This window comes from Grampus griseus (assembly GCF_964374135.1).
Source record: "Grampus griseus genome assembly, chromosome: 4".
NCBI classification, from domain to species: domain Eukaryota; kingdom Metazoa; phylum Chordata; class Mammalia; order Artiodactyla; family Delphinidae; genus Grampus; species Grampus griseus.
The window spans coordinates 107,870,584-107,896,917 of NC_138997.1; the positions used below are offsets into that span (position 1 = coordinate 107,870,584).

The 26,334-nt window shown below is 46.5% G+C and overlaps 1 protein-coding gene across 1 annotated transcript in view; it reads right to left on the reverse strand.

Annotated features, from left to right (window-relative positions):
• Positions 1 to 26,334, reverse strand: part of EVC2 (EvC ciliary complex subunit 2) — a gene marked incomplete at both ends in the record, with an annotated part of 139,804 nt that overhangs the window by 20,276 nt on the left and 93,194 nt on the right. Inside the window, 3 exons of the mRNA XM_082653556.1 lie at positions 4,761 to 4,988; positions 19,217 to 19,339; positions 22,914 to 23,118. Coding sequence (XP_082509682.1) covers positions 4,761 to 4,988; positions 19,217 to 19,339; positions 22,914 to 23,118 — 556 coding nt within the window. The remainder of the gene's footprint in view (positions 1 to 4,760; positions 4,989 to 19,216; positions 19,340 to 22,913; positions 23,119 to 26,334) is intronic.

The following is a 26,334-nucleotide window of genomic DNA, read 5'->3' on the forward strand; positions in this document are numbered from 1 at the left end:
GCCTCGACTCCATCTGTAGAATGGGAGTAAAATCATCCTGGGGTTGACAGAAAGTTTACACACTTAACACGATGCCTTGGGCTTAACGAGAGAGCTCAACGAGTGCAAGCTACTCTTGGTGCGATTTTTGGTTTTCAGATTTGTCTGAAGAGTGAAGCTGGGCGGCAAAGGTCAGAAGTGAGAAAATTCCAGCAGGATCGACAGACTGGGTGACTGGCAGCAAGTGGGCAGTAAGGCAGAGGGGAGAAGAGAAAGATGTCCAGTCCAGGCTTGGAAAAGTGGATATGCAGCCACTGAAATTGAAATGCAAATACAGTGGGTACAGTTAGTCTGGGGTCACATTATCTGTATGAGTAAGTCCATCCCATTTAAATTTGCCCATGATTCAGTTATGCCTTTGCCTATGTCCCAATTTCACAAAATGAGTCTAAATCTTTCATCAAGTGAGGGGAACTTGATATAGTTTTCTTAGGAGTCATTGCTTCCAAAGCATTTCATTTCATGCTTTTTTAAATTCTCCTGAATGTGAAACAGCTTAAAAGCCCGTTCCCAATGGGAAAGTGGTTTTCCCAGAATGATCAGATTGCAGAATGAAAGTCTAATACCAGGAGCAAAATGACAGGTTTGTCTTCCCTCCAAATGCAAATCTTCGCTGCAAAAAACCCCGGCATCGTATCCATCGCTGTACCAGGAATTTAATCATGCAGCATCCTCTGATTTATCATCAGTTGCTTCCAATTCAGGACACATTAACTCTTCTATTCTAAACACGCTTGAGAATAAGAAAGCTTTGATGTTACTCAAAAGGGCTTTAAGATAAAATTGAAAATGTAAGTGTTGTGCTGCCCAGTTACTAATGGGAATAAGGGTCGTTGCAAGTGGAAAGGGCCGTGCAGTGTCTTAGGGCTTAACTGAGGTGCTTCTCAGAGCATTTATGATGAAGAGATGAACCGGGAACTGAAAGCCAGAGGTTCCTAGTGTCTTATTTTGTTCCTAATTTGTTTGATACATGACCTTGGACCTGCCCTTCCTCTGAAGGCCTCACCTGCTTCACCTATAATTCCTGGCAATGTCCACCTCCATGCCAATCACACGGCAGCGATACTTACTGTGGGTTTTGGGTAAACATCCTACAGGTATTTCCTCCTATTATTAATTTGCTAAGGAGTCTTAAGTTGAATGGGTGCTGAATTCAATAAAATACTTGTTCTGTATATACTGAAATGATCATAGGAGTCATTTCTTTAATCTGTTAATCTAATGAATTTTGTACATGAATGTTTTAATGTTAAACCAACCCTACATTCCTGAGAAAAACTCAGTCCGGTCATGCTGTATTAAATCCTTTTTACAGACGGCTGGATTAGGTCAATATTTTGTTTATGAATTGTACATCTATGCTCAAAGTAAGACAACTGTAATTGTTCTTTCTCGTACTATTCATGTCTGCTTTCGGTGTCAGGGTTATCTGAGCTTCATGAAATGAGGAATAGTCCCTATTTTTTTTAACATCAGAAATAATCCTTATATGAGATTGGAAAAACTTGCTACCTTAAGGTTTGGTGGAGCTCACCTGTAAAACTATCAAGGTAAGATATCTTTGCATGTGTGTCAGAAGATTTCAAAACTACTGAATCAATTTCTTTCGTGGTAATGGAACTATACAGATTTTTTTTCTAGTTGAACCAATCTTGGTGATCTATAATTTTTTAGAAAATTTTCTTTCTTTGCAATGTCTAAAGTCATCTACATAAAATTATTGTTCACAGAATTCTCTTATTTTTTAAAACTCTAGGGCATCTATTGTTATGTTGATTTTTGTACTTCTGATATTACTTGTCCCTTATCTCTTTTTTAAATGGTCAGTCTTTCTGGATATTTGTATATTTATTAGACTTTTCTCAAAAAATTCAACATTTCACTTTATCGATTCTCTCTACTGTAGTTTTGTTTTTAATTTTATTTATTCTCTCTTCCTTCCCTCTACTTTCTACAGGTTCATTTGTGGTTGTTATCCCCCTAACTTTTTGTTTTGTTTTGTTTTTTGGGGGTTTTTTTGCGGTACATGGGCCTCTCACTGTTCTGGCCTCTCCTGCCGCGGAGCACAGGCTCTGGACGCGCAGGCTCAGCGGCCATGGCTCACAGGCCCAGCCGCTCTGCGGCATGTGGGATCTTCCCGGACCAGGGCACGAACCCGTGTCCCCTGCATCGGCAGGCGGACTCTCAACGACTGCGCCACCAGGGAAGCCCCCCACTAACTTTTTATATGATTTCAATTGTGAGCCTTTCTTCTTTTTCAATATAAGTTAAGGGCATAAATTTCTCTCTAACAACTGCTTTTTTAGAGAGAAAAAAAAGCAGTTAGAAACGTCGTATCTACATTATTTTTCTGTTCTTTGAATTTTAAAATTTCCATTTCTTTGATTTGAAAATTTCCATTCTTTTGATTTGAAAATTTCCATTTCTTTGAAAATTTGATTTCTTTGATCCATGAATTATTAAGAAGTATGTTTAATACTTCCAAAGTATGGAAGTTTTAATCTCTTAAAAAAACGGATTTAAACTTAATTGTCCTTTTTCAAAAAGGTGGTCAACAGGGTAATGCGTGGTCAATTACTTTTTAACTGTCCTAATATGTGCTGAAGAAAAACGTATGTTCGTTAACCGTTAGCTGTGAGATTTTGCATGTGTGCATTAAATACAGGTTGTTAAATGTGTGATTCAGTCCATCTGTATCTTCACTGGTGTTTCATCTGATCAATGTTCAACCACAGAAGGAGCTGTGCTGAAAGTTCCCACCATGATGAGAGATCTCTCAATTTCTCCCTGTTTGGTCGATTTTTCTTTTTGTTGTTTTGGGTCTTTTACCACATACATGCAAGTTGAGAATCTCTCTGCTCTCTGGGTGAATGACACTTTTAAATCATTTTGGAATTATCTTTAACTTTTTAAATAATTTCATAAATCATTCTTTTATACTCTATACTGATAATTCAGACATCTACAGTCGTTGGGGATTTTAATCCGCTGGTGTTTTGTTTTTCTTATCCACAGGTCCTCTTGTCTTGCATCTTTATGTGTTCAGTTACTCTTTAAATTTTAATTGAGAACTCATAGAAATCCTGAGGTGCCCGGATTGAGAATATTTTCCTATGGACAGGATCTGCCTTAGCTTTAGCCATGCACCAGGGCAGGCATCCCACCTGGACCTATTTAAATTTAATTTATCACCTTGGAGATTTCCCGACTGAATGGCTAAAGTATTTTTGGATTCCTTCGTCACATTAGAAGAAGCCTTTGGTGACAAATTCAGAGGAGACTCACACCCTGCCCCCCTCACCCCCTGCCACCAGCAGGGCTGAAGATGGACAGGTTACCCTGGTGGCTGCTTTGACCACAGGTGGCTTTCTCCTCCCGCCTCACTGGGCATTCTGTCTCCTCAGGACATCCCACAGCCCCATCTCCTAGTCCTTCACATTAATCCCCTATCCCTGGGCGTTCTGCGTTTCACCCTTTGCCCCTAGATTTCAGCCTCTGGATTTGCTTCTATCTCCCTCTATGAGTTCAGCTTCTCCAGGCTATCCTTAGCCCTTGGGGATTTTCCTCATTCTCTTGCAAAGTCACAAAGTATTAAAAAGTATGTTTATTTTTATTTACCCAGCGTTTGGATGTTTTGTGCTGGGATATCAGCAAAGCTTCCCCTTCTTTCCTATCCCTACAAACAGGCGTCACAGTGCAGGGTGCACTATGTTTGCTGGAAAAATAGCTTGGCCTCTTCAGGGTCTCATGTTATTTATGACTTCTGTAAAGAAATGACGGGAACCCCCATTAGCAAGATCAACTAGTCCATGAACATGACCCAGGGGTCTGAAGTGAGAAAGGGATACATTTCTGGCTCCTGTCACTCAGTAGCTCTGTGGACCTCGGAAAGAACTTGACCTGCCACCTGCCCGAATCTCATTTCTTTACTTGAGAACTGAGCACAGAAAAGGTACCGACTTCATGGCATGGCTCGATGATTAATTGGCATAATGCCTGACAAAGCGCGTAACTGCAAAGCGGCATAAAATCGCAACTTATTAATAATCATGCTTAAATGATCATCTTAAGACGCACAATTAAGTAATGAATTGTTAATGCTTAAATGAGAGTACACCCATTTCACAGCCCATTAGTGCTTGCCTGCCACACACGTGACACGCGATAAATGTGAGTTCCCTTTCCTCACTGTAACTATTATAATAATACATGAAATTCTAAAATTATACATACAGGGACTAAAATTAGTCCTCAAAACCATTACGTCGGTAGCTTTTGTTTTACGAGTATATCTCCCACGCCTTGGAAAAAATGCAGCATGTAGGAATAATTAGAATTTTGAAAATAAAAAATAATCCGTTATTTCACAGCATCTAAGGCGCCATTCATTGAAAGCGACACAGCTATTTTTCATAGTAGTATGAAAGATACAATACCGCTGTTGGCTGCAAGAGGCATCCCAGTTTCCCAGATTTTAAAAACGTTAAAATTCAAAAGGTTTGCTTCCTTGGAGGTAATGAAATAGAGCAGCCTTGGGCTGCAAGGGTGCACCACGCTCCCATGGGAGTTTCCTCACTCAACCCTCTCCAGGACGCTGCAGTGGGCACAGGACAGTGGACCACCCACCTAATGGTGGGAGAAGTGGAGGTGGCCACCAGAACGAAACACCAAAGTATGTGGTGCGGCCCCCCTGCGCCTTCCTTCCCAGGTCTGTCACTCACCGGGCTGTGCGACTCCAGGATCTGCGTGCAGGCTGCCTTGGTCAGGGTCTCTGACGCGCTCAGCTCCTCCAGGAGCAGGTCCTGGATGGTCAGGAGCGCAGTGTACGCCCACAGGGTCTTGGCCATCCTGGCCGCCTTCTGGAACTGCAGGGAGACGAGGGACTCGGCAAAGCGTCCCTCCTGGGCCTCCAGCTGCTGCACCCTCTCGCGAAGCAACTCTCCTCGGACCTGGGAGGGGCCGGCCAGAGAACCAGAGAACGGTAAGTGGAGGGACGGCGGAGGACAGAGCACGCGGCTGACAAAAGCCGGTGTATTTATATTCGTGCAGGCAGGCAGCCGGTCATCGATTCGGGATTCTGAAGAAGGTCTCAAGGCAGCAGCGTTGGAATCTCAGTGCGCAGTTTAAGACAGCAAGGGCCTCTCTGCTTATAAAGATGCTGCGGGGCTTTCAGAGTCCAGCTGTTCATTCCACATGTATCACTCTCGGAGGTAAATCGAACTGTGTTGCTTCCAGGGCAAATTCCTTCAAGCCTCCCATCTTAAAGGATGAAAATTCAGTCTTCCTAACACAGCCCCTAAGGCCCTCCCCTCCCCGATCCCAGCGAAGGTACAGCTGGAAAGGTCTGGTCTGTTCTGCCACCCCCACCCACATACGTGGGACTTCCATTGCTCCTGACAGTTCAGGGCCTTGCACACCATGCTCTTTGTGTCTATCATCCGAGCTCTTCGCTATGATTCAAACATCCCTCATCTTTGTCCTCCTGAAAATCCTCCTACTTGGCCTTTGCGTCTCTGGTTCCCAAGGAGCCACTCTGAAGCATCCTCACTCTGCACATCTGTCGCCCTCCTTGTGTTTCTTTCGTCTCTCAAGCTCCTCTCCCCAGCTGGTACCACACTGTTTACCCCACCAGGACAGAGCTCTTGCAGGGGAGGGCCCAACACCCAAGGGGCCCAGCAGCCTCTAGATGAGAGAATCCATTCATTATACTCATTCACTCAACTAAGTAGTTCATTCCAGCTTCTCTACATTTTTTCTCTGCTATCACTACCTCTTACACTTTCTCTAGGAAACTTGTTACAGGGAACAACATAGTCTACTGCTTCTCTGATTTCACCACCCGAGCCCCTAAAAGCAGGTCCCTGTAAGTGCATGCCTCTCCCCTGCACAGGAAGCTAAAGTACAACCCCAAAAGTAGCCTACACAAGCATCGTATCTCGATGAAGCCTTTCACTTCATCTTTAAAGGTTTGTGGAATATATTCACAGTAGCCAAAGTCAAAGCAACCCAAGGACCCCCTCAACAGATGTACAGATAAACAAAATGGGGTCTATCTATACAGTGGAATATTATGCAGCCTTAAAAAGGAAGGAAATTCTAGCACATGCTACAACATGGATGACATTATGCCGAGAGAAATCAACCAGTCACAAAAGGACAAATCCCGTATGATTCCACTTATATGAGTTTCCTACAGTAGTCAAATTCATAGAGCCAGAAAGTAGGATGGTGGTTGCCAAGGGCTGGGGAGAGGAGGGGGTGGGAGTTAGTGCTTCATGGGGACAGGGTGTCAGTTTGGGAAGATTAAAAGTTCTGGAGATGGATGGTGGTGACAGCTGCATACAACATGAATGTACTTAATGCCACTGAACTGGATCCTGAAAAAATGGTTAAGGTGGTACATTTCATGTTATGTGTATTTTACCACAATAAAAAAAATGGAATTTTGTTTGCTTCTACATAACCTATTTTTAAGATTTGTATGTTTATATTCAGAGGCTATAAAGTAGCTGGCCCAAGGGAAAATATTTACACGGCACAGAGGCTGGCAGAAGATGGTGGCCCGGGTTCTCCCAGGGCTGTGCAATTTTCCTGTGCCCATTGTGTGTCCTTCAGAGGAAGGCAAATCCCAGTTTAAAGAGATCAGATTTCACCTGTGTGATCTGTCCTTCAGGAAAAACTCTGCTGCAGGAAGGAGGAAAACGTGCCCCAAAGAAGCAAATAGCCCCCTTTGGGTATTATTGGCTGGAAAAGAAAACTCTGCTGGGGGACCTGCAAAGGCTTCTTGGAGAGGTGGTGCTTACCACAGGCCATGGAGAAGGAAGACAACAAGTGAAACTAGTTCTTCAAAGACACGCTGTGGGGACCTGCATATTTGGATCACAGCAGCCCACTAGCAACAGGGATCAGAGGCAATAACACACAGAACTACGGCATGAAAACAGCTTCTCTGGAAGAAGACACTTCATTTCCCTGCTTGAAAGGAAACATGAAGTCTTGTTATCAAAAGGATGCTACCAGACCCCAGTCTTTCCCTAGTTTGGAGCACCAGGTGACAGCCGCTTGTGACAGTCCGGTGATCTGTTTCCACGGTAATTACGGATCACTGTTCTGCGCCTTCCAGGTGGGCTTTCTTCGAGGGCCAGCAGCTATACTCAGCTTGTGCGGAGGAGCCTGCACAGCTCGTGGAGGTGGTCCAATGTCCTTGCAAGACTGGGCGATGCCCTGTGAGAATGGGGCCCCAAGAGCGCTGTCTGATTACTTCCTCATGGGGACACTTGGAAACTGAGTCTCTGAAGTGCTTTACAGATCCTAACAGTCTTCCAGCAAACTTTTTTCCCACCGTTATTTTTTTCACAGTAAGTTCACAATCAGAAAATATATTTACATCTTTGTGCATTCATCCAAAAAAATTTAATGAGCACCAAATATGTATAATATAAAGGAATGTGTGACGCACCCAGGGAATGGGGACGGGTGCGTCACCAGACACGTATCTAATCCTGAAAGAGCTCAGAATTGAGGAGGGAAGTAGGCACCATGGTGAAAGGCACAGGCTCCAGAGCCAGTACTCTAAATTTGTTTGATATTTTTGCACTTTAATTATCTAGATGATGCGGTGGGTGGCAATGTCTTTCCAGGCATAGAAATCAATTTTTCTATCTTAAATTTAAGCACTAATGATGTTTATTTAGCCGGGGGTTATGTTTATTTAGTCATGCACATGACTTAGCTTCTCTGAATTCCTAGCTTTGTCTTCTTCACTCGAGGAGTCCACCAGGTTCTGCCTGGTTTCCTTCCCCTGCGCCATGGCCTGGAAGCTCTTTCAGGGCCGTACCCAGGACAGTCACAGGGCTCAACTCATTTGCTCCCTGTTTCTCAGGGATCACTTTTGACTGTTGTCCAGTGTTTTAAAAAACACATTATTTCATACATTATGTTCATTGTTTTTGTTTTGTTTTGTTTCGTTTTAGGTGAGGGGATAATCTGATGCTTCAATTCCGTTATGGCCAGAAGCAAAATAAGTCCCCAGTAAGGTTATTTTGATTATTAAATAATCTACTACTTTGAGAAAACCATAATTCAAAAAGAGTCATGTACCAAAATGTTCACTGCAGCTCTATTTACAATAGGCAGGACGTGGAAGCAACCTAAGTGCCCATCGACAGATGAATGGATAAAGAAGATGTGGCACATATATACAATGGAATACTACTCGGCCATGAAAAGAAACAAAATTGAGTTATTTGTAGTGAGGTGGATGGACCTAGAGTCTGTCATACAGAGTGAAGTAAGTCAGAGAGAGAAAAACAAATACCATATGCTAATACATATACATGGAAACTAAAAAAAAAAAAAAGGTCATGAAGAACCTAGGGGCAAGACAGGAATAAAGACACAGACCTACTAGAGAATGGACTTGAGGATATGGGGAGGGGGAAGGGTAAGCTGGGACAAAGTGAGAGAGTGGCATGGACATATATACACTACCAAACGTAAAATAGATAGCTAGTGGGAAGCAGCCGCATAGCACAGGGAGATCAGCTCGGTGCTTTGTGACCACCTAGAGGGGTGGGATAGGGAGGGTGGGAGGGAGGGAGGTGCAACAGGGAAGAGATACGGGAACATACGTATATGTATAACTGATTCACTTTGTTATAAAGCAGAAACTGACACACCATTGTAAAGCAATTATACCCCAATAAAGATGTTAAAAAACAAAAAAAAACCCAAAAACAAATACTTGAAAGAAAATAAATAAATAAATAATCTACTACTTTTCATTGACTGTAACAGTGCCTGACACACTGAAGTGTTGAATGATGGCTAGCTGTTGTTGTTTATTGTTTTTTTTTTTTTTGGCAGTACGCGGGCCTCTCACTGTTGTGGCCTCTCTGGTTGCGGAGCACAGGCTCCGGAAGCACAGGCTCAGCGGCCATGGCTCACGGGCCCAGCCGCTCCGCGGCATGTGGGATCTTCCCGGACCAGGGCACAAACCTGTGTCCCCTGCATCGGCAGGCGGACTCTCAACCACTGCACCACCAGGGAAGCCCTGTTTATTGTTAGTATCAATTTTATTATTAAAGGTAGAACATGGTTGGTGGCATAAAGGAGGTCCATATATAGCACTATGATATTTTAGAGGATGGAAGAGGGGGAGGGGTCAGGGAAGGTTGTGAAGATATCAGCTTTTGAACTGGATATTGAAGGATCCAGGCATTAAGGAAGAGGGAACAGCACAACCAAAGGCACTGAGGCAGGAGTGAATGGGGTCTCTATGGGGTTAGTGAGAGGGTGAATTAGACCAAAGCTGAAAGGAAAAGTGGAAGATAAGGACCTAGAGGTCAGACAGAAACCACATTACAGAGACCGTCACTGCTAAGGGGAGGTAGGTAGCCTTTCTCCAGAGGCAACAGAAAGGGCTTTGGCAAGCCTGTTAAAGTTACTAAAAAGGAAAAACATGAGTGACAGGCAGGTGAACAAGAAATGGATGAGAGGTCCCCTCCTTACACACCTGCATGAGCTCATATTTCCACATTTCCTCCATGTGGTTTCAATCTTCCCCACCACTGGACAGGTAGTGGCCCAAATACCCTGTAAGGCCTAGTCCCCTGCAGAGATGCAGGGCAGAGCAAGGTGGCCATGAGGGATATCTCATTTTACTTATGCAAAGTCATTCCTAAAATGTGGGATAAGCGTAAAGCCTTTTGCATGTACTTCGAGAACAACTTGCACAGTGAAATTAACAAAAGAAAGCTTCTCTAACATCCTCTTTCTTCTTCGGAAAGCTTAATTTCTTAATTCTAGCCCTATGAGAATACGTCTCTGAAGAGGGCTTTCATCCTTGTTTAAAAGAACTCCTGGGAAAAGATACAGATTTGCATTTCTATGAGGTATTAATGACAGGCTTAATTAAATATTCAAGCTACCTAAATTAATAAAAATTCATTTGCAAAACAATATGCTGCTAAATACTCTTATTTTAGATGTGAAGTTCAAACAACTTCCTAACTGGTTTCCCTGGTAGAACGTGCAGTTTTGAAGGAGCAGTTTCTTCTATTCATTGGGATGTCCTTTAAACACAAAATAAAATCAACCTGTCAATCATCAGAGAATTACTGAGGTTCTAAGAAGTTCAAGACCTCACACCCCTCCTCCTTGCACAAGTTTGGAAACATATACAACTGGCTGCATGGGTGAGCCAGACAGACACCAAATGTCAGCTCTAATATTGATGGAAACTAGACTGGAGAATGCGGCTCAGATGTGTTTGCAAAGGAGTGGACAGTCCTCCAAACAGCAGGCCTCCCCCCTAGCTCATCACATTGTAGTCAGAAAATGGGGGCTTCCTGAAGGCAGGCTGGCTTCCAAAGAGAGGAGGGAGTTGCACTGAGCATGCTCAGTTCCTACTTTAATCTCGCCAATCAGGTAACACTCTCCTTGGAGAGAAGTGGGCAAGGAATGCAGAGAGGCCAGGATGTCACTAGCAAAGTCCCTCCATGTGGAAAGAGAGGGGTCAGAAAGGAGTCACATTAGGAATCTCACATCCAAATGCTGGGAGGAGATGCTGATGAAACACTATTTAAATATTAGAATGTACTTGTATTCTAGTGGCTGGCCCTCTCAAAAAGCAGGTCAGTTTAAACCATGCTTTGCAGGATGGGTTCAAAATTTAAGACTCTCTCCTTTATCTTGCATCAGGAGGGGAGTGGACTCAGTAAAGGTGTGTTGGGTTAATGTTTATTGAATGAAATAACACCCGGCTAAATAAACATCATTAGTGCTTAAATTTAAGATAGAAAACTTGATTTCTATGCCTGGAAAGACATTGCCACTCAACCCATCATCTGCATAATTAAAGTGCAAAAATCTCAAACAAAGTAAGAGCACTGCCTTAAACTAGTCAGCATAGTTTTATTTCTTGTGTTTATGGCTGATCTGTTATCTCCTACGTAAAAACTTACCACCTAACTAGCTGTGTGACCTGGACAAGCTGCTTAACCTCTCTGAGTCTCAGTTTTATCTCTGAAAAGCAAACAATAAAATGACAGGGAACAATGCCTGTACAGTCTGTGGTACCTAATGAGCCCCTAATAAATAGTAGCTGCTGTATTCTTACCACTAGTATTATTTTGGTATCATTACTATAATTAGTTAAATAGAGCCTCCTTTGGGTTGCAGGAAAAAGATAAAACACTAGTTTATAATATTGAGAGTTTTTTTTCCTCCTTTAAAAAGTTTTTTCATTTCTAATTATAAAAAAACATGCACAATGTAGAAAAATATTAACAACTGAGATTCCTGGAGAAAGACAGTAGATTTATAAAATGCATCTACTGCTCTCTTTAAGGCAGAAGGACTCAAGTAAAACTCTACATTCCCTCATTTGGCTCCTGACATATGGGCAGCAAGGCCTTTACCATTCAGGCAGGAGACTGGTCTTCTCTGGGCACTCTGACCAGATTTCAAGAAAGCTCTAAAGTTACAGACATTGGGAATTCACCAAGTGAGTGGTCCAGTCTAGTCACAGCAGCGTGAAGGTCACAGTCTGCAAGCCCTACTTACAGGTCAGAGCCTCCAAGTAACTTTTAAGTACTCGACTCTTTTTTTTTTTTTTGGGGGGGGGGTACGCGGGCCTCTCACTGTGTGGCCTCTCCCGTTGTGGAGCACAGGCTCCGGACGCACAGGCTCAGCGGCCATGGCTCACGGGCCCAGCCGCTCCGCGGCATGTGGGATCTTCCCGGACCGGGGCACGAACCCGTGTCCCCTGCATCGGCAGGCGGACTCTCAACCACTGTGCCACCAGGGAAGCCCAAGTACTCCACTCTTAAATATGAGCAGACCGCCAAGGATGGCCACATACCTGGGAAAGCCTCTAATGAATGTAGAGGCAATAATAAATATGCAGGAATTTTTTGAAAAACTTTATGTTCTCAGAGAGATACAAGAGTTATTGTAGCCTTAAAGCAACAAGACAATGTTATTTCGTAGAGAGCATTCAGAGAGAAAAAACTCTTGAAAAATTAGAAATGAAAAATGTCAGTGGGCTGCTTTGGGAGCAGTGGGAAACTATGAAGCTTCCCTTAGGAACTCTGCTCAATATTCTGTAATAACCTAAATGGGAAAAGAATTCGAAAAAGAATAGATATGTATATGTATAACTGAATCACTTTGCTGTACACCTGAAACTAACACAACATTGTTAATCAACTATGCTCCAATATTAGATAAAAATTTAAAAAAAAGGAAGAAACTTTCCTTAAAATGGTGTTTCAGGGAGATGACTTTGACAGAGTCTGCCTCAAGGGATAAAACAGGGGCAAGAGTAGACATGAAGAGAACCGTCTGGAGGCTTGGTAGGTGGATGAAGGGATTTTCTCGCCTCTTCCTAAAATGCATTCCCTTCCAATATGCCTTCTTTTCTAAGCTTTATAAAGACCTGTACCATCAGTTTTCTCTCTTGTCATGTCATCTGAAAATGAGCACATTATTCTCATGCTTAAGCTCTAGCCACTTCTGAAATGACAGGTGTGTGAAGAGCTGTTCCTGACAGAAGCGCCAGCCACCTCTGCATAATTGCCGAGGCTGCTGCAGAAACACACTAGGATGCGTGGCTGATTGCACTGCAAGAGTCCCACTCCTGATGGAGGGGTTGCTAATGAAGTATGCAAGCATGGCATCTCGTGAAACCCAGAAATAGTGAGTGAATAATGGATGGGTGAACGGTTATGTGGTAGACACACCACCCAGATGGAAGCAACATCATTAAAATAGTACCAGAAATCGTGGGTGAGCAGAAAATACGGTCATGTCACTTTCATTTATATTGAAGTGCTCCTAGAGAAAATTTATGAGAAATTTATATATACTTTGTGCAAAACCAGCAAGAGAACGCACCAAAGATGAACTGAAGTATTGCCTTCGTTTCTGGATCCATCAATTAAAATTCTGCTAACAGAACACAGAGGTGGGCATCAAGAGACTGGAACCTTATCCTTGCTGAAGTGTCTGGCGTCAGGGCCCCTCACTCCCCAGAAACCAGTCCAGCTCTTGATGGGGGCTGGGATTGCAACCTTAACCTCCATCTCACACTGACAAGTAGAAGGAAGAGAACAGGTCAGACTAAGACACGGCCCCCAACCCCTAGAACCAACGAGAACAGAGGTCAGGAGAGGAGGACTGGCCAACAGAGACTGACTTCTAGAACTACTAATGAATATATCCTGAGAGATACTCTCTACGAAGTGCCTAAATCTTGTCAATGTTCCCTCAAAAGGTCTGAGCTTCTCAGTGTAGCTGTCAGGACTCTCATGACCTGGGTCCTCCCTGCCTCTACTGCTCCTGTCTCCATATCTAACAGAAAATACTCAGCCTTTTTGAGGACAAATAAAGCCACAAGGTAAGCCTCAATAAATTCCAAAGACTTGCTATCATATACACTTTGTTCTCTATCTAAAACATACTAAAAGTAGAAATCAATAACAGAAGGATAGGTTTTTTTTTCTTTTTAAGGATCTGTTAGAAGTAAAAATCAATCAAAAAGGGATAGGTTAGAAAGTTCTGCTTCTGGCCATGATACAGGAACAGGGAACAAATTTACTCTGTAACCAGATTTGCTTTCTCACAGCTAGAAAACTAGACAAATCACATGATGCAATGGTTTTCAGACACTGGACAACAGGCAGCACAGAACTGGGATACTTGAGAGAAGGGAAATAGACAAGGTGAGCCCCACGGTTGCCCCAGCTTACAGCCTGAATGCAGTTCCTAGTACACAAAAGGATGTGTTGGGGAACCCAGGGAGAGACCAGCAGGCTCAGTACTGTGCCTAGAATTTGTGGGGCAGAGTCCTAAAGAGGAGGGAGCTGCTGAGAGAGGGAGAGAGAGAGAGAGAGAGAGAGAGAGAGAGAGAGAGAGAGAGAGAGAGAGAGAGCTGGGAAGAGCTTGTGTTCCCACGACCCAGAGTGAAAAGATCCCACGACACACAAGGTATCAGGTAGAGTCCTCAGAAGTGTGTAGCCTCAGCAGCGGGGATACGTTAGTCCTCGACTAAAGGCAGCTCTTGACCCAACCTAACAAAGCTTAAAAGCAACCCTTGAGGTGAGCTGTGACAAAGCGAGAGAGAGACATGGACATATATACACTGCCAAATGTAAAATAGATAGCTAGTGGGAAGCAGCCGCATAACACAGGGAGATGAGCTCGGTGCTTTGCGACCACCTGGAGGAGTGGGATAGGGAGGGTGGGAGGCAGGGAGATGCAAGAGGGAAGAGATATGGGAACATATGTGTATGTATAACTGATTCACTTTGTTATAAAGCAGAAACTAACACACCATTGTAAAGCAATTATACCCCAATAAAGATGTTTAAAAAAAAAGCAAATCTTGAAAGGATAAAATGAATCCAAAAGAACATACCTACATGTCAAAACTCCACTATTAAAGAAAATACAAAATCCAGTACCCAACATGTAAAATCTACAATGCCTACCATCCAATCAAAAATTACCATGCATGCAAAGAAGAAGGAAACTATCCATAATCCAGGGAAAATTCAACGAATGGAAATGAGAGAGATGATGGAATAAGCAGACAAGGACGTTGACACACTGCTAAGAAAAAGAAATGAGGCGTAAGAATCAGAAAGGAGGCTACGAAGCTGTGATTATTTGTAGACATTATGACCAAATGCAAAAAATCAACAGACACATTCTCACAAGAATCTTAAGAGGTAGGTGTACCTATCACGCACACTTGAAAGATGAGTACGCTAGGGCATAGAGTGGTTAAGTGACTTGCTCAAGGTCACAGGGCTATAAGTGACAGAGATAGGGACTTTGGACCCAGCAGTCTGGCTCCAGAGATAGAATAAGGGAGTCTGGAAAGACTTATAAAAATTAGTAACATTTCTTTACATCAGTATCAAATAAGCCCAAAACATAACTGAAAATAGGTAATAACTCACAATTGCAACTAAACCTATCATGTATCTGGGAATCATCAAAAAGAATACACAAGACCTTATGTATATGTATAGCTTACCCATAAGGTGACCCTATGATTTCTCGCCCAAGTTGAGAGTAAAAGGAAGAGCTAACAGGAAGGGACGTGGGGATGACAGGGGAGACTGGGACTGTCCCAAGCATATCGACTTAATGGAAGCAAATATAAAATCTATTAAAGATCTTAAAAGAAGATCCACATAAAATAAGAAACATTCCACCTTTTTGGAGGGGAAGACAATTCTCAAATTAACCTGTAATTTTAGTTCAATCCAACAGAAATTTATCTTGGAACTTGATTAACTTATTCTCAAATGTACCTGCCCTCCAGAGTCCTCCAGGTTGAAAATCATGCATCTGTGCATTTGTAAGGAGCCTATCAGAAGGACTGGGATGTCTGTGGAGTGTCACAGGTGCACAACAGCCACTCAGGATGGCTGCCTCTGACCGGAGCTGGTAACCCATCAGCTGGACAGAAAAGGTGGGCAGGCAGGAAGTCCACTTTCATCCCTCTGCCTGTCTCTCTTTTCCTCCCTGAATCAGTCGTACAAGTCTTTCTGAATGAGTCACGTACCACTCATTCAAGGCGGAGCTCAGCATAGTCAGGTGGCTTCTATGTGAAAGCAGGAGGCAAACTTATAAACGGTCGATGTACAAACTTGTTGCTCATCTAAAACCGTGAACATCTCAAGTGCAGGATCCTGCAAGAGTGCCCGGCCCAGAGAACAGGCTACAAAATGTTCTAAAGGAGGAAGTGAAGGAGAATGAGGGAAAGGGGAAAGCTGAGCACGGCAAGGAAAAGGAAAGAGGTGGAAGAAAGGGAGGGGACGTGGGGAAGAGGACAAACAGCCCTGCTGGGAGGCTGAAGCCTTCTCGCTGTCACTGCGGACCCAGCACCATGATGGAAAGGGCATGGATGATGGAAGCAGACGTGCCTTGTGGGAGCCCCAGCTCAACCACTCACTGATGGCGTGACCTTGGGCAATTCTGCCGACCTCTCCAGATGGCAGAGTCCAGACCAGGGACATATCAACCTGGGGCTGAGGGTTGCAGATTCTAGTAAAGAAAGGGGGCACCTGGCAGGTGCTTCCAGCATGCTCTGCAAACCCCAGCTGTGAAGCCACAGTCCCTTTGGGGACAGCATGCTGCCAGCCAGGCAGTGGCTTGACAGTGGGTCTTGGGACAGTGGCCATTAGGTCCCTGCTCCATCTTGATAGCTACATGAGCTTGGAAGGGGTTCCCAGTGCTGCTGGCATCCCCCCAAGGGCTGTCATTTCTGTGCAATTACCCTGCAAATAAAAAATCTGAACAATTGCTACTCGGATGCTAAGAGATGCAGTCGACCGACTTCAGGAGGAACATCAAAGCCGCTGACTGGGGAGTGCCTATTGTATTGGCACTTGCCACAGTGAGATAGCCATTTGTGAAGATGGCCTGTCATGAAAAGGTCACGGCTGACAAATGACTCTTGGCTGCCTTTCTCCATGAGGCCGGAATTAGGTAGCCTATGAGTTGCTCCATTATTGGGGAAATGGGCACTGGAGCCCACTCCAAAGTTAAAAAGCACCTTCCAATCCATTTGTTCCTCACAAATCCAGTGACTAGTGGGTTATCATTGTCTCAATCCTGATTTTACGGATGTGGGAGCCAAGGCACGTTCATCTCACATTACACAACCGTGGGAAATAACCATGTTCCGTGAGAATATTCCCTGTCAAAGATGAAGAAGAGATAGAGTTTTAGTTTGAAGTGCTGGATCCACCACCGCCTGGCTGCAGAAACCTGGATGAACTCACTGTGGAGACTCAGTTTCCACATCTGTATAGGAATATGGACCGTTCCTACTTCTTAAGGAAGTCGGGAGGGGTACAGCACGTAATGGAATGAAAGAGACAGGCTAGAATGCGGGAAGCATGTGCGGTCAGGTGAACTCACGGTGGCTGGGCTGCTGAGTTCGGCTCAGGAAACCTCGGGACCTTCTCAACCCATCCTTCATCCTGTCCCTCTCCTCCTTCTACAGCGCTGGTGAGACTCGGCCCATCTTCCCAGACAGGCACTTGAGACCCTCCACCCCAGGTCTGTTCCCCCATCCCCTCGGGAGACCCAGCACCCCAGCAAAGCAGCCTTTTCACGGGGCTGCAGACTCTGGGCTCCCCTGAACCTGCATTGTGTCCTTGGCCACGGCTCAGGCCACCCATTCCTTCCACCAAATCAAATCCTCACTTTTCCTTCTCTGACAATATCTACCTTAAGTGTGACAATGGGTCACAAACCAGCGTGCACTGGAGGAAATGCCCTGCCCCACCCCCCATGCGGCTAGTTCCTCCATGTAGTCCCTGCCTCACTCCACCCCTCTCCTCGTCCCCTCCTGGGTGAACCGGGAATCCACCCCACTGGGCAGGCTTGGCTCAGCTCTGCTCTGGGAGCCCCACTTCTGCTCCTCCAGGTAGGCTGCTGCCAGGACCCCCCCAGGGACACCTGTGATCGTGTGACTGAGTCTGTCTAATTCTGGGATGTTTAGCAAGCCCATCTGGCTCTCATACTAATTTCTATCTTCTGAATTAGCCTTTAACTGTAAGACAGATGATATTTCCACCTGTACCTGCCTTAGTCTTTGTCTTGTGTCTCAATTTTATATAGAACACAAGTGGGAATAGGGTGCTACTTCTGTGTCCCTTAAGACATCAACAACCTGTACACACCTGGAAGGAGCCATGACCTTGCCTGGAGCAGGTTCTATGGTTCTTTGCTGGATTACGCATTTGTGTTCTGAGAAATACACTTACATTAAAAAAAAAAATTTAAAATAACTAGGTAAAGGACCCGAGGGACAGAAGGTAGGAACAAGACGAGCAGCTCTAGAATATGGTCTGTGCATCCACTCACTGACAGTCCTCTGGGAGTCTGCCCTTTGCTGGGGAAGGCAGCGGGCCCCCGGCAGTGACAACACGGTGTCGACTCTTAAATGTCACCTCCTCAGAGACATCTCACCTGACTCTCCCACCTACAGTGGATCCCACTTCCCCCTCGCCATCCCCCCACCCCGTCACTATCATACCGTCTTGTTCATTTCTTTATCGGCACTGATCATGATCTATCATTTTAAGTGCTCTTTGTCTAGAATGTGCATTTCTGAGAGCTGGGACCACCCCAGCGCTCGTGAACACGATGCCTGGGACATTGCTGCCTCCTCAGCATCCCAGAGGAATGAAGGAACAGCGTGAGATATGCTAGGACAGGAAAGGAAGTTGGCAGGGGGAGGGGTAAGTGGGAGAACTGGGTGTTCCGGGAAGGCTTCTTGGAAGAGGGGGCACCTGAGGACAGAGTTGTGCCTTAGGACAGCTGAGGACAAAGTCCACTTGTTAGGTAAAAAGAGGTGGAAAGGTAAATCCAAGAAGAGGGAAGGGCACGGGTAAGCAGCACGTGGTCATACGCAGTACACGCAGAAACAGAAGTGTAACAAAAGGGGGCTGGTGAGGGAGGCTGGGCTGCTTGTGGCGCACAGAGGAGGGTGTGCAAGATAAATGCAGAGATAGAAGTGAAGCAGCACAAGTGAACCCCTCAGCACAGAGCCAGGCACAAGGATGGTGGCAACCACAGGCCACGGAGGCAGCACCAGAGATGAGGCCAGAAGAATGGACCAGAGAGAGACCTCCTGGGGGAGAAGTGGAGGAAGAGGGTTCCAGGCAGAAGGACCAGGTGAAAAGGGGCGGGGGTGGGGGTGGGGTGGGTCCCACCTGCAGGAACACAAGGTAAAAACCAGGTGCTGCGGGGAGGGGGAAGGGTAAGCTGGGGCGAAGTGAGAGAGTGGCATGGACATACATACACTACCAAATGCAAAATAGATAGCTAGTGGGAAGCAGCCGCATAGCACAAGGAGATCAGCTCCGTGCTCTGTGACCACCTAGAGGGGTGGGATAGGGAGGGTGGGAGGGAGACGCAAGAGGGAGGGGATATGGAGACATATGTATATGTATAACTGATTCACTTTGTTATACAGCAGAAACTAACACACCATCGTAAAGCAATTATACTCCAATAAAGATGGAAAAAGAAAAAAACAGGTGCTGGGTGGAGATGGACAGTCACAGCCCCCAAGGGCTCTGTGTGCCCTTAAACTGGGCGGCTGCCAGCCCTGCCATGTGCTATGAGGAGTGACAGATCGAACACTGACCTTTTCAACCAGGTCTTCGGGGGCCTGTTCCTCAAAGAGCTGAATTTTATCTTCAGTGCACTTCTTCAAAAGGTCTGTCTTGCTTTTGCTCTTGGAGCGTGGCTTCCTTGCCTTGGACTGTGGCTGGAGAGAGGGGAGAAAACATGGGCGAGAAAGTGATCACCAGTAGGTTGGTGCAGCCCCTGGTCTCCCCAAGCCCAGAGAGGCTCCTGCAGCTCTTGGCACCGCACAGCTGTCTTAGCCAGAGAGGGGAGGAGAGATGAACACTCTCCTGGAATGAACTCCGTTCATGGGCCTTCGGTCTTGGCATACTTTGGGAGCTTGTCCCGCCAAAGGGAGGAGAGGGATGCTCATGGGCAGAGCCGGAGCTTTGCAGTCAGACAGATAGCGGCCCCACCTGCGTCCACCTCCTCTCCAGTGGGGGACCTCAACCCGTCAGCCTCTGTGAGCAGGCACAGGACGGAAGAGGTGCTTGTCCTTGGGAAGCTTACAGAAGAGCGGAGGAAAAAATCAGTACACGTGAAAACAAATAACCGACCAAGACACTCTCAGAGGGTTGGTGAGTGCCATGAAGACAAGGAGACAGATATTCTCTGGGTATTATCTTACATTAGGCGGACGGGGACACGTCTGCAGAGGTGAACGGCTGCTGAGGACATCCGTATGCATGCATTCAAGGAGGCATTATGCGTGGGCTTTCACACATACCATCCTCCTAGAATAACAGCTGCACAACCTACACACACATACCAGCTTCTCACAAATGTAAAGAAGTGACATTGCAGCTGGGCCCCGCATGACAAGGTGTCAGGAGTGTGAAAATGTGGGAATAGAAGGTTCCAGACCCTGAAGACCTGAAGCCCAGAGCAAGGGTGAGAGGGGTCGAAGAAGAGGTTGTGTGGGACTTCCCTGGTGGTCCAGTGGTAAAGAATCTGCCTTCCAACGCAGGGGACCTAGATTCGATCCCTGGTCAGGGAACTAAGATCCCACACGTGGCGGGGCAACGAAGCCTGCGTAACACAACTACTGAGCTTGCACGCCTCAATGAGAGAGTTCATGTACCGCAAAAACTACAGAGCCCACGTACGCGCTCTGGAGCCTGCCCGGAGCCCGCACACCACAAAGAGAAGCCCGCGCTTCCATAACGAAGACCCAACACAGCCAGAGGAAAAAAAAAAGAAAGCAAAGAAATAAATAAAATAAATAATTTAAAAAGAGAAGAGGTTGTGGGTGCTCAGTAAATTGATATTCAGCGAATGAATGAATGAGTGTAGAAGATGCTACCCTCTCTGAGCCTCAGTTTCCAGACCTGTAAAATGGAGCTAATGATACCTACCTCATAGGATTACCGCAAGAACATAACACAATGGAACATAAATGGAACATAATCTAACATAATAAACAGAAAAATATAACAACACAGCATACTGTAACACAACACGATAGAACATAACAACATGCTTAGAATGTAGCCTAAATGAGAATATAACAATAGGACATGACATCACATAGCAAAACAAAACAGCATGCAGTAGGGCATAATGTAGCATGACCAACACAACACGCACCACATCTAAGATGCTTGGTGCAGTACGTGGCCGCTGGTCACTCCCCATGAGGGCCAGTCCTCCTCCCTTCCCGGCTCACATACCCACCCTTCCTCTACTCTTTCACTGGCACGATCTCCCAGAGCCTGCTCTGGACCTGGACTCAGGCCTGCCCACCAGACTCTGACCCGGCGCCTATGGCCGTGGTGTTAATGCAAGAGAAGACCCCCATGTCCTCAGGGCCGGCCCCAGCGCACTCAGAGGAAGCAAGCACGTACACAGCAATTCACTGAGTTCAGAGACCCCCATGTGACAGAGGAGGAGACTGAGGCCAGAACAGAATCGGTGGCCTCAGCCACATCATGGGAGCCCTAAGAACTAGACGGTGAGCTTCCTGACTCCTGCACCCAATGCCTTTAAAAACTCGGGCTGGGCTCAGCTAATCCCATGAGTGAACTATAGTTTTTATCTCCTGATCTAATGGTGATAATACCAAAAAGAGGAAATTGGGGGTCAACCCCTCTTAGGAACAGAGCTAGGCTGGTGGGTAAGACCCTGAAGCCCAGAGCAAGGACTGGCACTGGAAGCGGGGGAAGCCAGAGTGGGGCGGGGGTGGGGCAGACCGTGTGCATCCCTCCCAGCCCCACGCACAGTGATGTCAAGTCGGTAGCCTGAAATTGGCCTTGGAAGGAGTATTTACACCAGGGAAATAGGCAAATGCTACAAGTCAGGAACTCTGAACCCCCAATGAGAGTCAGTTTACCAGCGCGTGACTGATCAGGGGTCAGACCACAGGGGGTCTTGAGATCATGGTAGAACTTATAGCTGGGCAGAGAGCACCAAGGATGTGCCTGAATTCTGTTTTCTCCTCAAGGAGAAGCAGTAGGTTTAAAGTCAGAAAGCACCAGCTCCAAGATGAGTCCTTCTACTTCCTCCTACGTCGGTCAATCACTTTACCTCTGCTGGTTGGTGCTTTCATTTGTAGAATGGGGACAAAATATCTACCTCCTGGCCCTGCTGTGAACCACAGATGAGCGACTGGAAGTGTAAGTGATTCGAAATGTTTTCAATCTCAACATAATATCAACTCAAGGGAAGTCCCCGCATTCCGCCCACATCCGGTGGTTGGTTGGTTGAGTCAATAAAGTTTATTGCACACCTGTTATGCACCAGGCACCTTCTAGGTGCTGGGATGGAGTGGTGAACTGGAACTACAAACAGGGAGCTTGTTGGCAGTGGGAGCACAGACCGTGAGTTAAGTCGAGAAACCAGGACATTGCAGATAGCAATCAATTCTCTGAAGACGTGGGAACGCAGCATGGGATAAAGGATGGCTGGGAAAGTGGTGATCTTGGATAGTGGGCAGGGAAGACCACTGTGCAGGTGACACATTTGAACTGAGATGTGAAGAGACCATAAAGAGCTGGCCCTGTGATGTTCTCGGCAAAGGAAACAGCAAATTCAAAGGCTTTGTCTCTGGTGGGATTCCCCAGAGGCAGAGCCAGAGACAGGGACTGGGGTGCACGCAGTTTCCGGAGAGAGGACCTCTGAGCAAGGCGTAGGGGGTGAGGGAACCAGGACAGGAGGGGGAAAGGGCCACGCACGGTGGAGGTCTCAGGTAGCATCTGGCCTTGACTGGTCCATAAGGGGCTCCAGAGTAAACCCTGCACCCAAGAGTTGCCTCGTCTGTGGCCCATAACACGTGCTCACCACAGGCATCTGTCAATCATCACCCTCCGAGGCCCAGGGTGAAAGATGCCCTTTTCCACCTGAGCTGAGCATCCTCCTTGTGCCACTTACAGAAGTACTCTGAGTGGGTCACTGGCTGTGGCCAAGGGAGGGGGCAGGAGGAAGAGTCACCTTTCAGGGCAGGTGGCTCCCATCACTGAGGGGAAAGCTCAGGAGAGGGGCGCAGCTGTGAGCCGTGAGTGGCAGAGACTCAGGGCCACTGGTGGACAGTGCAAAGTCCAGGTACCAGTGTGTCCACTACAGAACTTAAGGTGCTTCCAGGAACAGCTGACGCCAACAGGGCCAGAGAGGAGAGGGTGGGAGATGAGCTGAGGGTGGGTGGCAGAGCGAGATCCTACAGTATCAACCGCCGGAGGAGGCCCCGCTTCTGCACCCACGAGGCCCCGAGATGCCCATCCTACCTGCAGCTCAGGGGCGGCCAGCGCCTGGTCCAATTTCAGGAACTCTGCTTCTCGCCATGCGGTTTGAAATTGCTGCAGCAGGACTCGGGCCCGGATTTTGGGAAGGGCCAAGCTCCTGTCCATCTGAGCGAAGCAGCCGTGAACTTCCTGCCTCATCCCGAGCAGCTCCTCTTCGGACAGGGAGAAGGCAGAGGACCAGAGCTTTCTGGAAAAGCAAGAACAGTGATATGTTTTAGTGGAGAGAAGACAGTGCGGGTTGTGCTGGGGGGAAAGTGTAAATTCAAGGCTCAAACTCCACTAGTCAAATCCACGTCTGGAAAAAAAAACGCCATCTGCTTAATCGGGCATTCATTCCACAAGGATTTCTTGAGCATCTAATGTGTGTCATGATGGACACAACATCATATCGGGGCTAGGAATTCAGAGTTGAATGAGACAAGCCTGTGAGCAGACAACAGGTGTCCCGGCACTCACGACCTTGAAGAGAACCTGTCTCTGTTTAGAACAGACATGAAGACAAAGAACTGTCCACCGAGCCTGGCCAGCAGCAGACTGTAAGTAGGGACCAGCAGCCCGGAGGAGAGATGCCCAACTCGGCAGGTCATGGGGAAGGGGGGGCCTTGTGCTGGGTCTTTCTAGGATGATGAGTGACAGCTCTCATTTAGGGAAAACCTATTCCATGCTGGAAACCATGCAGGGTGATTTACCATTAGGGGCTGACTGTGTCCTCCCAAAAGATATGTTCAAGTCCCAACCCCTGGTACCTCTGAATGTGATATTTGGAAACAGGGTCTTTGCAGAGGCAGTTTAGAAGTAAGTTAAGATGGGGTCATGTTGCAATAGGGTGGACCCTTAATCCAATATGACTGGTGTCCTTCAAAGAAGAGAAGACACACACACAAGAAGGCCATGCGATGAGGGTCTACGAGCCAACAAGTGCTGAGGATTGTAGCAACAGCAGAAGCTAAGAGAAAGGCGGGGATCAGATTCTCCCTGGAACCTTCAGACAGAGCATGACCCTGCCAACACCTGGATTTGGACTTCTGGCCTCTAGAACTGGGAGCCAATACATTTTTGTTGTTTTAAAGCCCCTGGTCTGTGGTGCTTTATTATGCCAGCCCCAGGAAACATTTACCTGCATCCTCACCGATCCTTTGGCAACTCAATCCTCAATTTACAAATAAGGAAATTTTTTTTTTTTTTTGGTACGCGGGCCTCTCACTGTTGTGGCCTCTCCCGTTGCGGAGCACAGGCTCTGGACGTGCAGGCTCAGCGGCCATGGCTCACGGGCCCAGCCGCTCCGCGGCATGTGGGATCTTCCCGGACCGGGACATGAACCCGTGTCCCCTGCATCAGCAGGCGGACTCTCAACCACTGCGCCACCAGGGAAGCCCACAAATGAGGAAATTAAGGAATGTCCCCCTCTTCCTCCCAGGCAAGGCCTACAGCCACTCTACAGGGGAGAATGGCCACAGGCTCTCTTTCCCACCTCTGGGGATCCAGTCTGGCCAACGAGATGGAAGAGGAGGTCGGCTGGGACTTCTGGACAGAACGTCCTCCCTGACCCAGGAGACAGCATCTGGGGGGAGGCCATCTCTTCTGTCCTGCTTTGGGCAACGTGTGTCTGTTCATTGATCACTCAAAAAATCTTCATGTGGGCCTGTGGGACTTCAGCTCACCTAGAAAGTTCTCTCGTGGAAGCAGAATAAGACGGAAAGGGCTGACTTGGGCCTCCAGACAGAAGCAGTCTGAAGGCCCCAAGCCCATGTCTTGGGTTCCCTGGGACTCACCAATTTTTCTGAAGTACTTTAGGAAACTGCAGCTGTTCCTTTGTACTTTCCCTCGTGGAGAATCTTTGCCCCACGTGTTTGCTGCTTACGTGGACTCCAAGGTGAGAGCAACTCTGAAATGAATCTGAGTTTTTATTCTTGCCCATCTTCAAACCAGATTGGCCCAGGGTGGTCTGGCTTTAATCCTCCACTAGGTAGGCACTAAGATAATACAGAAATATAGGAGATAGGGTCTTTGCCCTGAAGGAATTTAAAATCCAGGCAGGAGTTTAGCAAAAAGCTCTCAAAGACACTTTCCCTGGCAAAACATGCATCCTTATTAATTCTTATTTTATAGGACCAGGTTGACAGCAACTCTCTCTTGCTTGAAATTGAGAAGCTTATAAAAATATGTTTCAAAACTATTGTGCAAAGCCATTTCTACTTAATGCCTCAGAAATAAAGGCTACAACCTTTTAGGGTCTTAAATAAGCAAAGTATATAAGCAGACTCAGATTGTGTGTATTGTTAGTTGACCCCCTTTAACCCTTAGGAAAATCATAAAGAGTTTTCTGATACCAAAGTGAGATCTCTCTTTTCCTGTTGAACGACTCAATCGGCGGCCGCTTTAATAATACTCCCTGCAAAATGGAACCACATGAATCAAAGAAGATGACCATCCAATAATGGGAATGTCACGTCCAATCACACACTTTGAAGAGCCCAAAGCAGGCTGGATGGAGCAAAGAGACTTTGGTCGAATGTAGATTGAGCTGAATAATTACTGCTGAGAACAATTGGTGGGAATAAGAAGTGGCATTGAAGCATCTGACGTGTATGGGCTTGGAGAAGACAGCATCTTGTTTGTTCAAGAAAACAAAAACGAACAGAGATGGCGAACTAAACAAGGACAGAACCATAAAGAAAGAGAGATGAGAAGGAGGGGAGAGGTCACTTCATCTAAACCAAGACAATCTCACCCTCTGCAAACACCTGGGACCTCTCCTCCCTGGCAGCAAGTTCAGTCCCTGGGAATGAGCACTTAAGGAGGAGACACTGCATCCTTGAGGCCAGGAAGACCTTGTTCCATGGAATGTCACTGCCACCGAGGAAGGATGGGCACTGCAGAACGATGCTCTGCTATTTGGTATCCCTAAAAGGGTTCAAGGAGAGCTCAGGCCTCGGTGCAGATGGGGAGGACCACCGACGTCCAGCGAGCAGCATGCAGGATCAGTAGAGGAGGGGGACAGAGGGACCGAGCAGACAGACTGAGAAGGGCGCCTTCCCCTACCCTCCCCCAACGCCCACCCCCAACACCCCCTCCACAATCCACAATCCTATGTTGATGCAACCTTTTCTAATCAAAAGGGCTTCAATTCAATTCAGAATTGAAATTGTGGCTAAGATCCAAACTGAACTGTGGAGTGGCCATACCGAGGAAAGAATAGTCAAAGGGCTTTGGTTTTGTTTATTCGCTTCAATAGTGTTTTCTGGGTTGGTTGGTTCCTTTAAGGAACATTGATGGGTGGGTCCGTTGGTTAAAAGGACAAAAGCGCTATGTTATAGCCAAACGGGCACCGTTACGCCCTATGTGTAAACAGTCTACACTACTCTAAATAAACAGACTGGGAAGGTGGTGGTTACTGTTTATC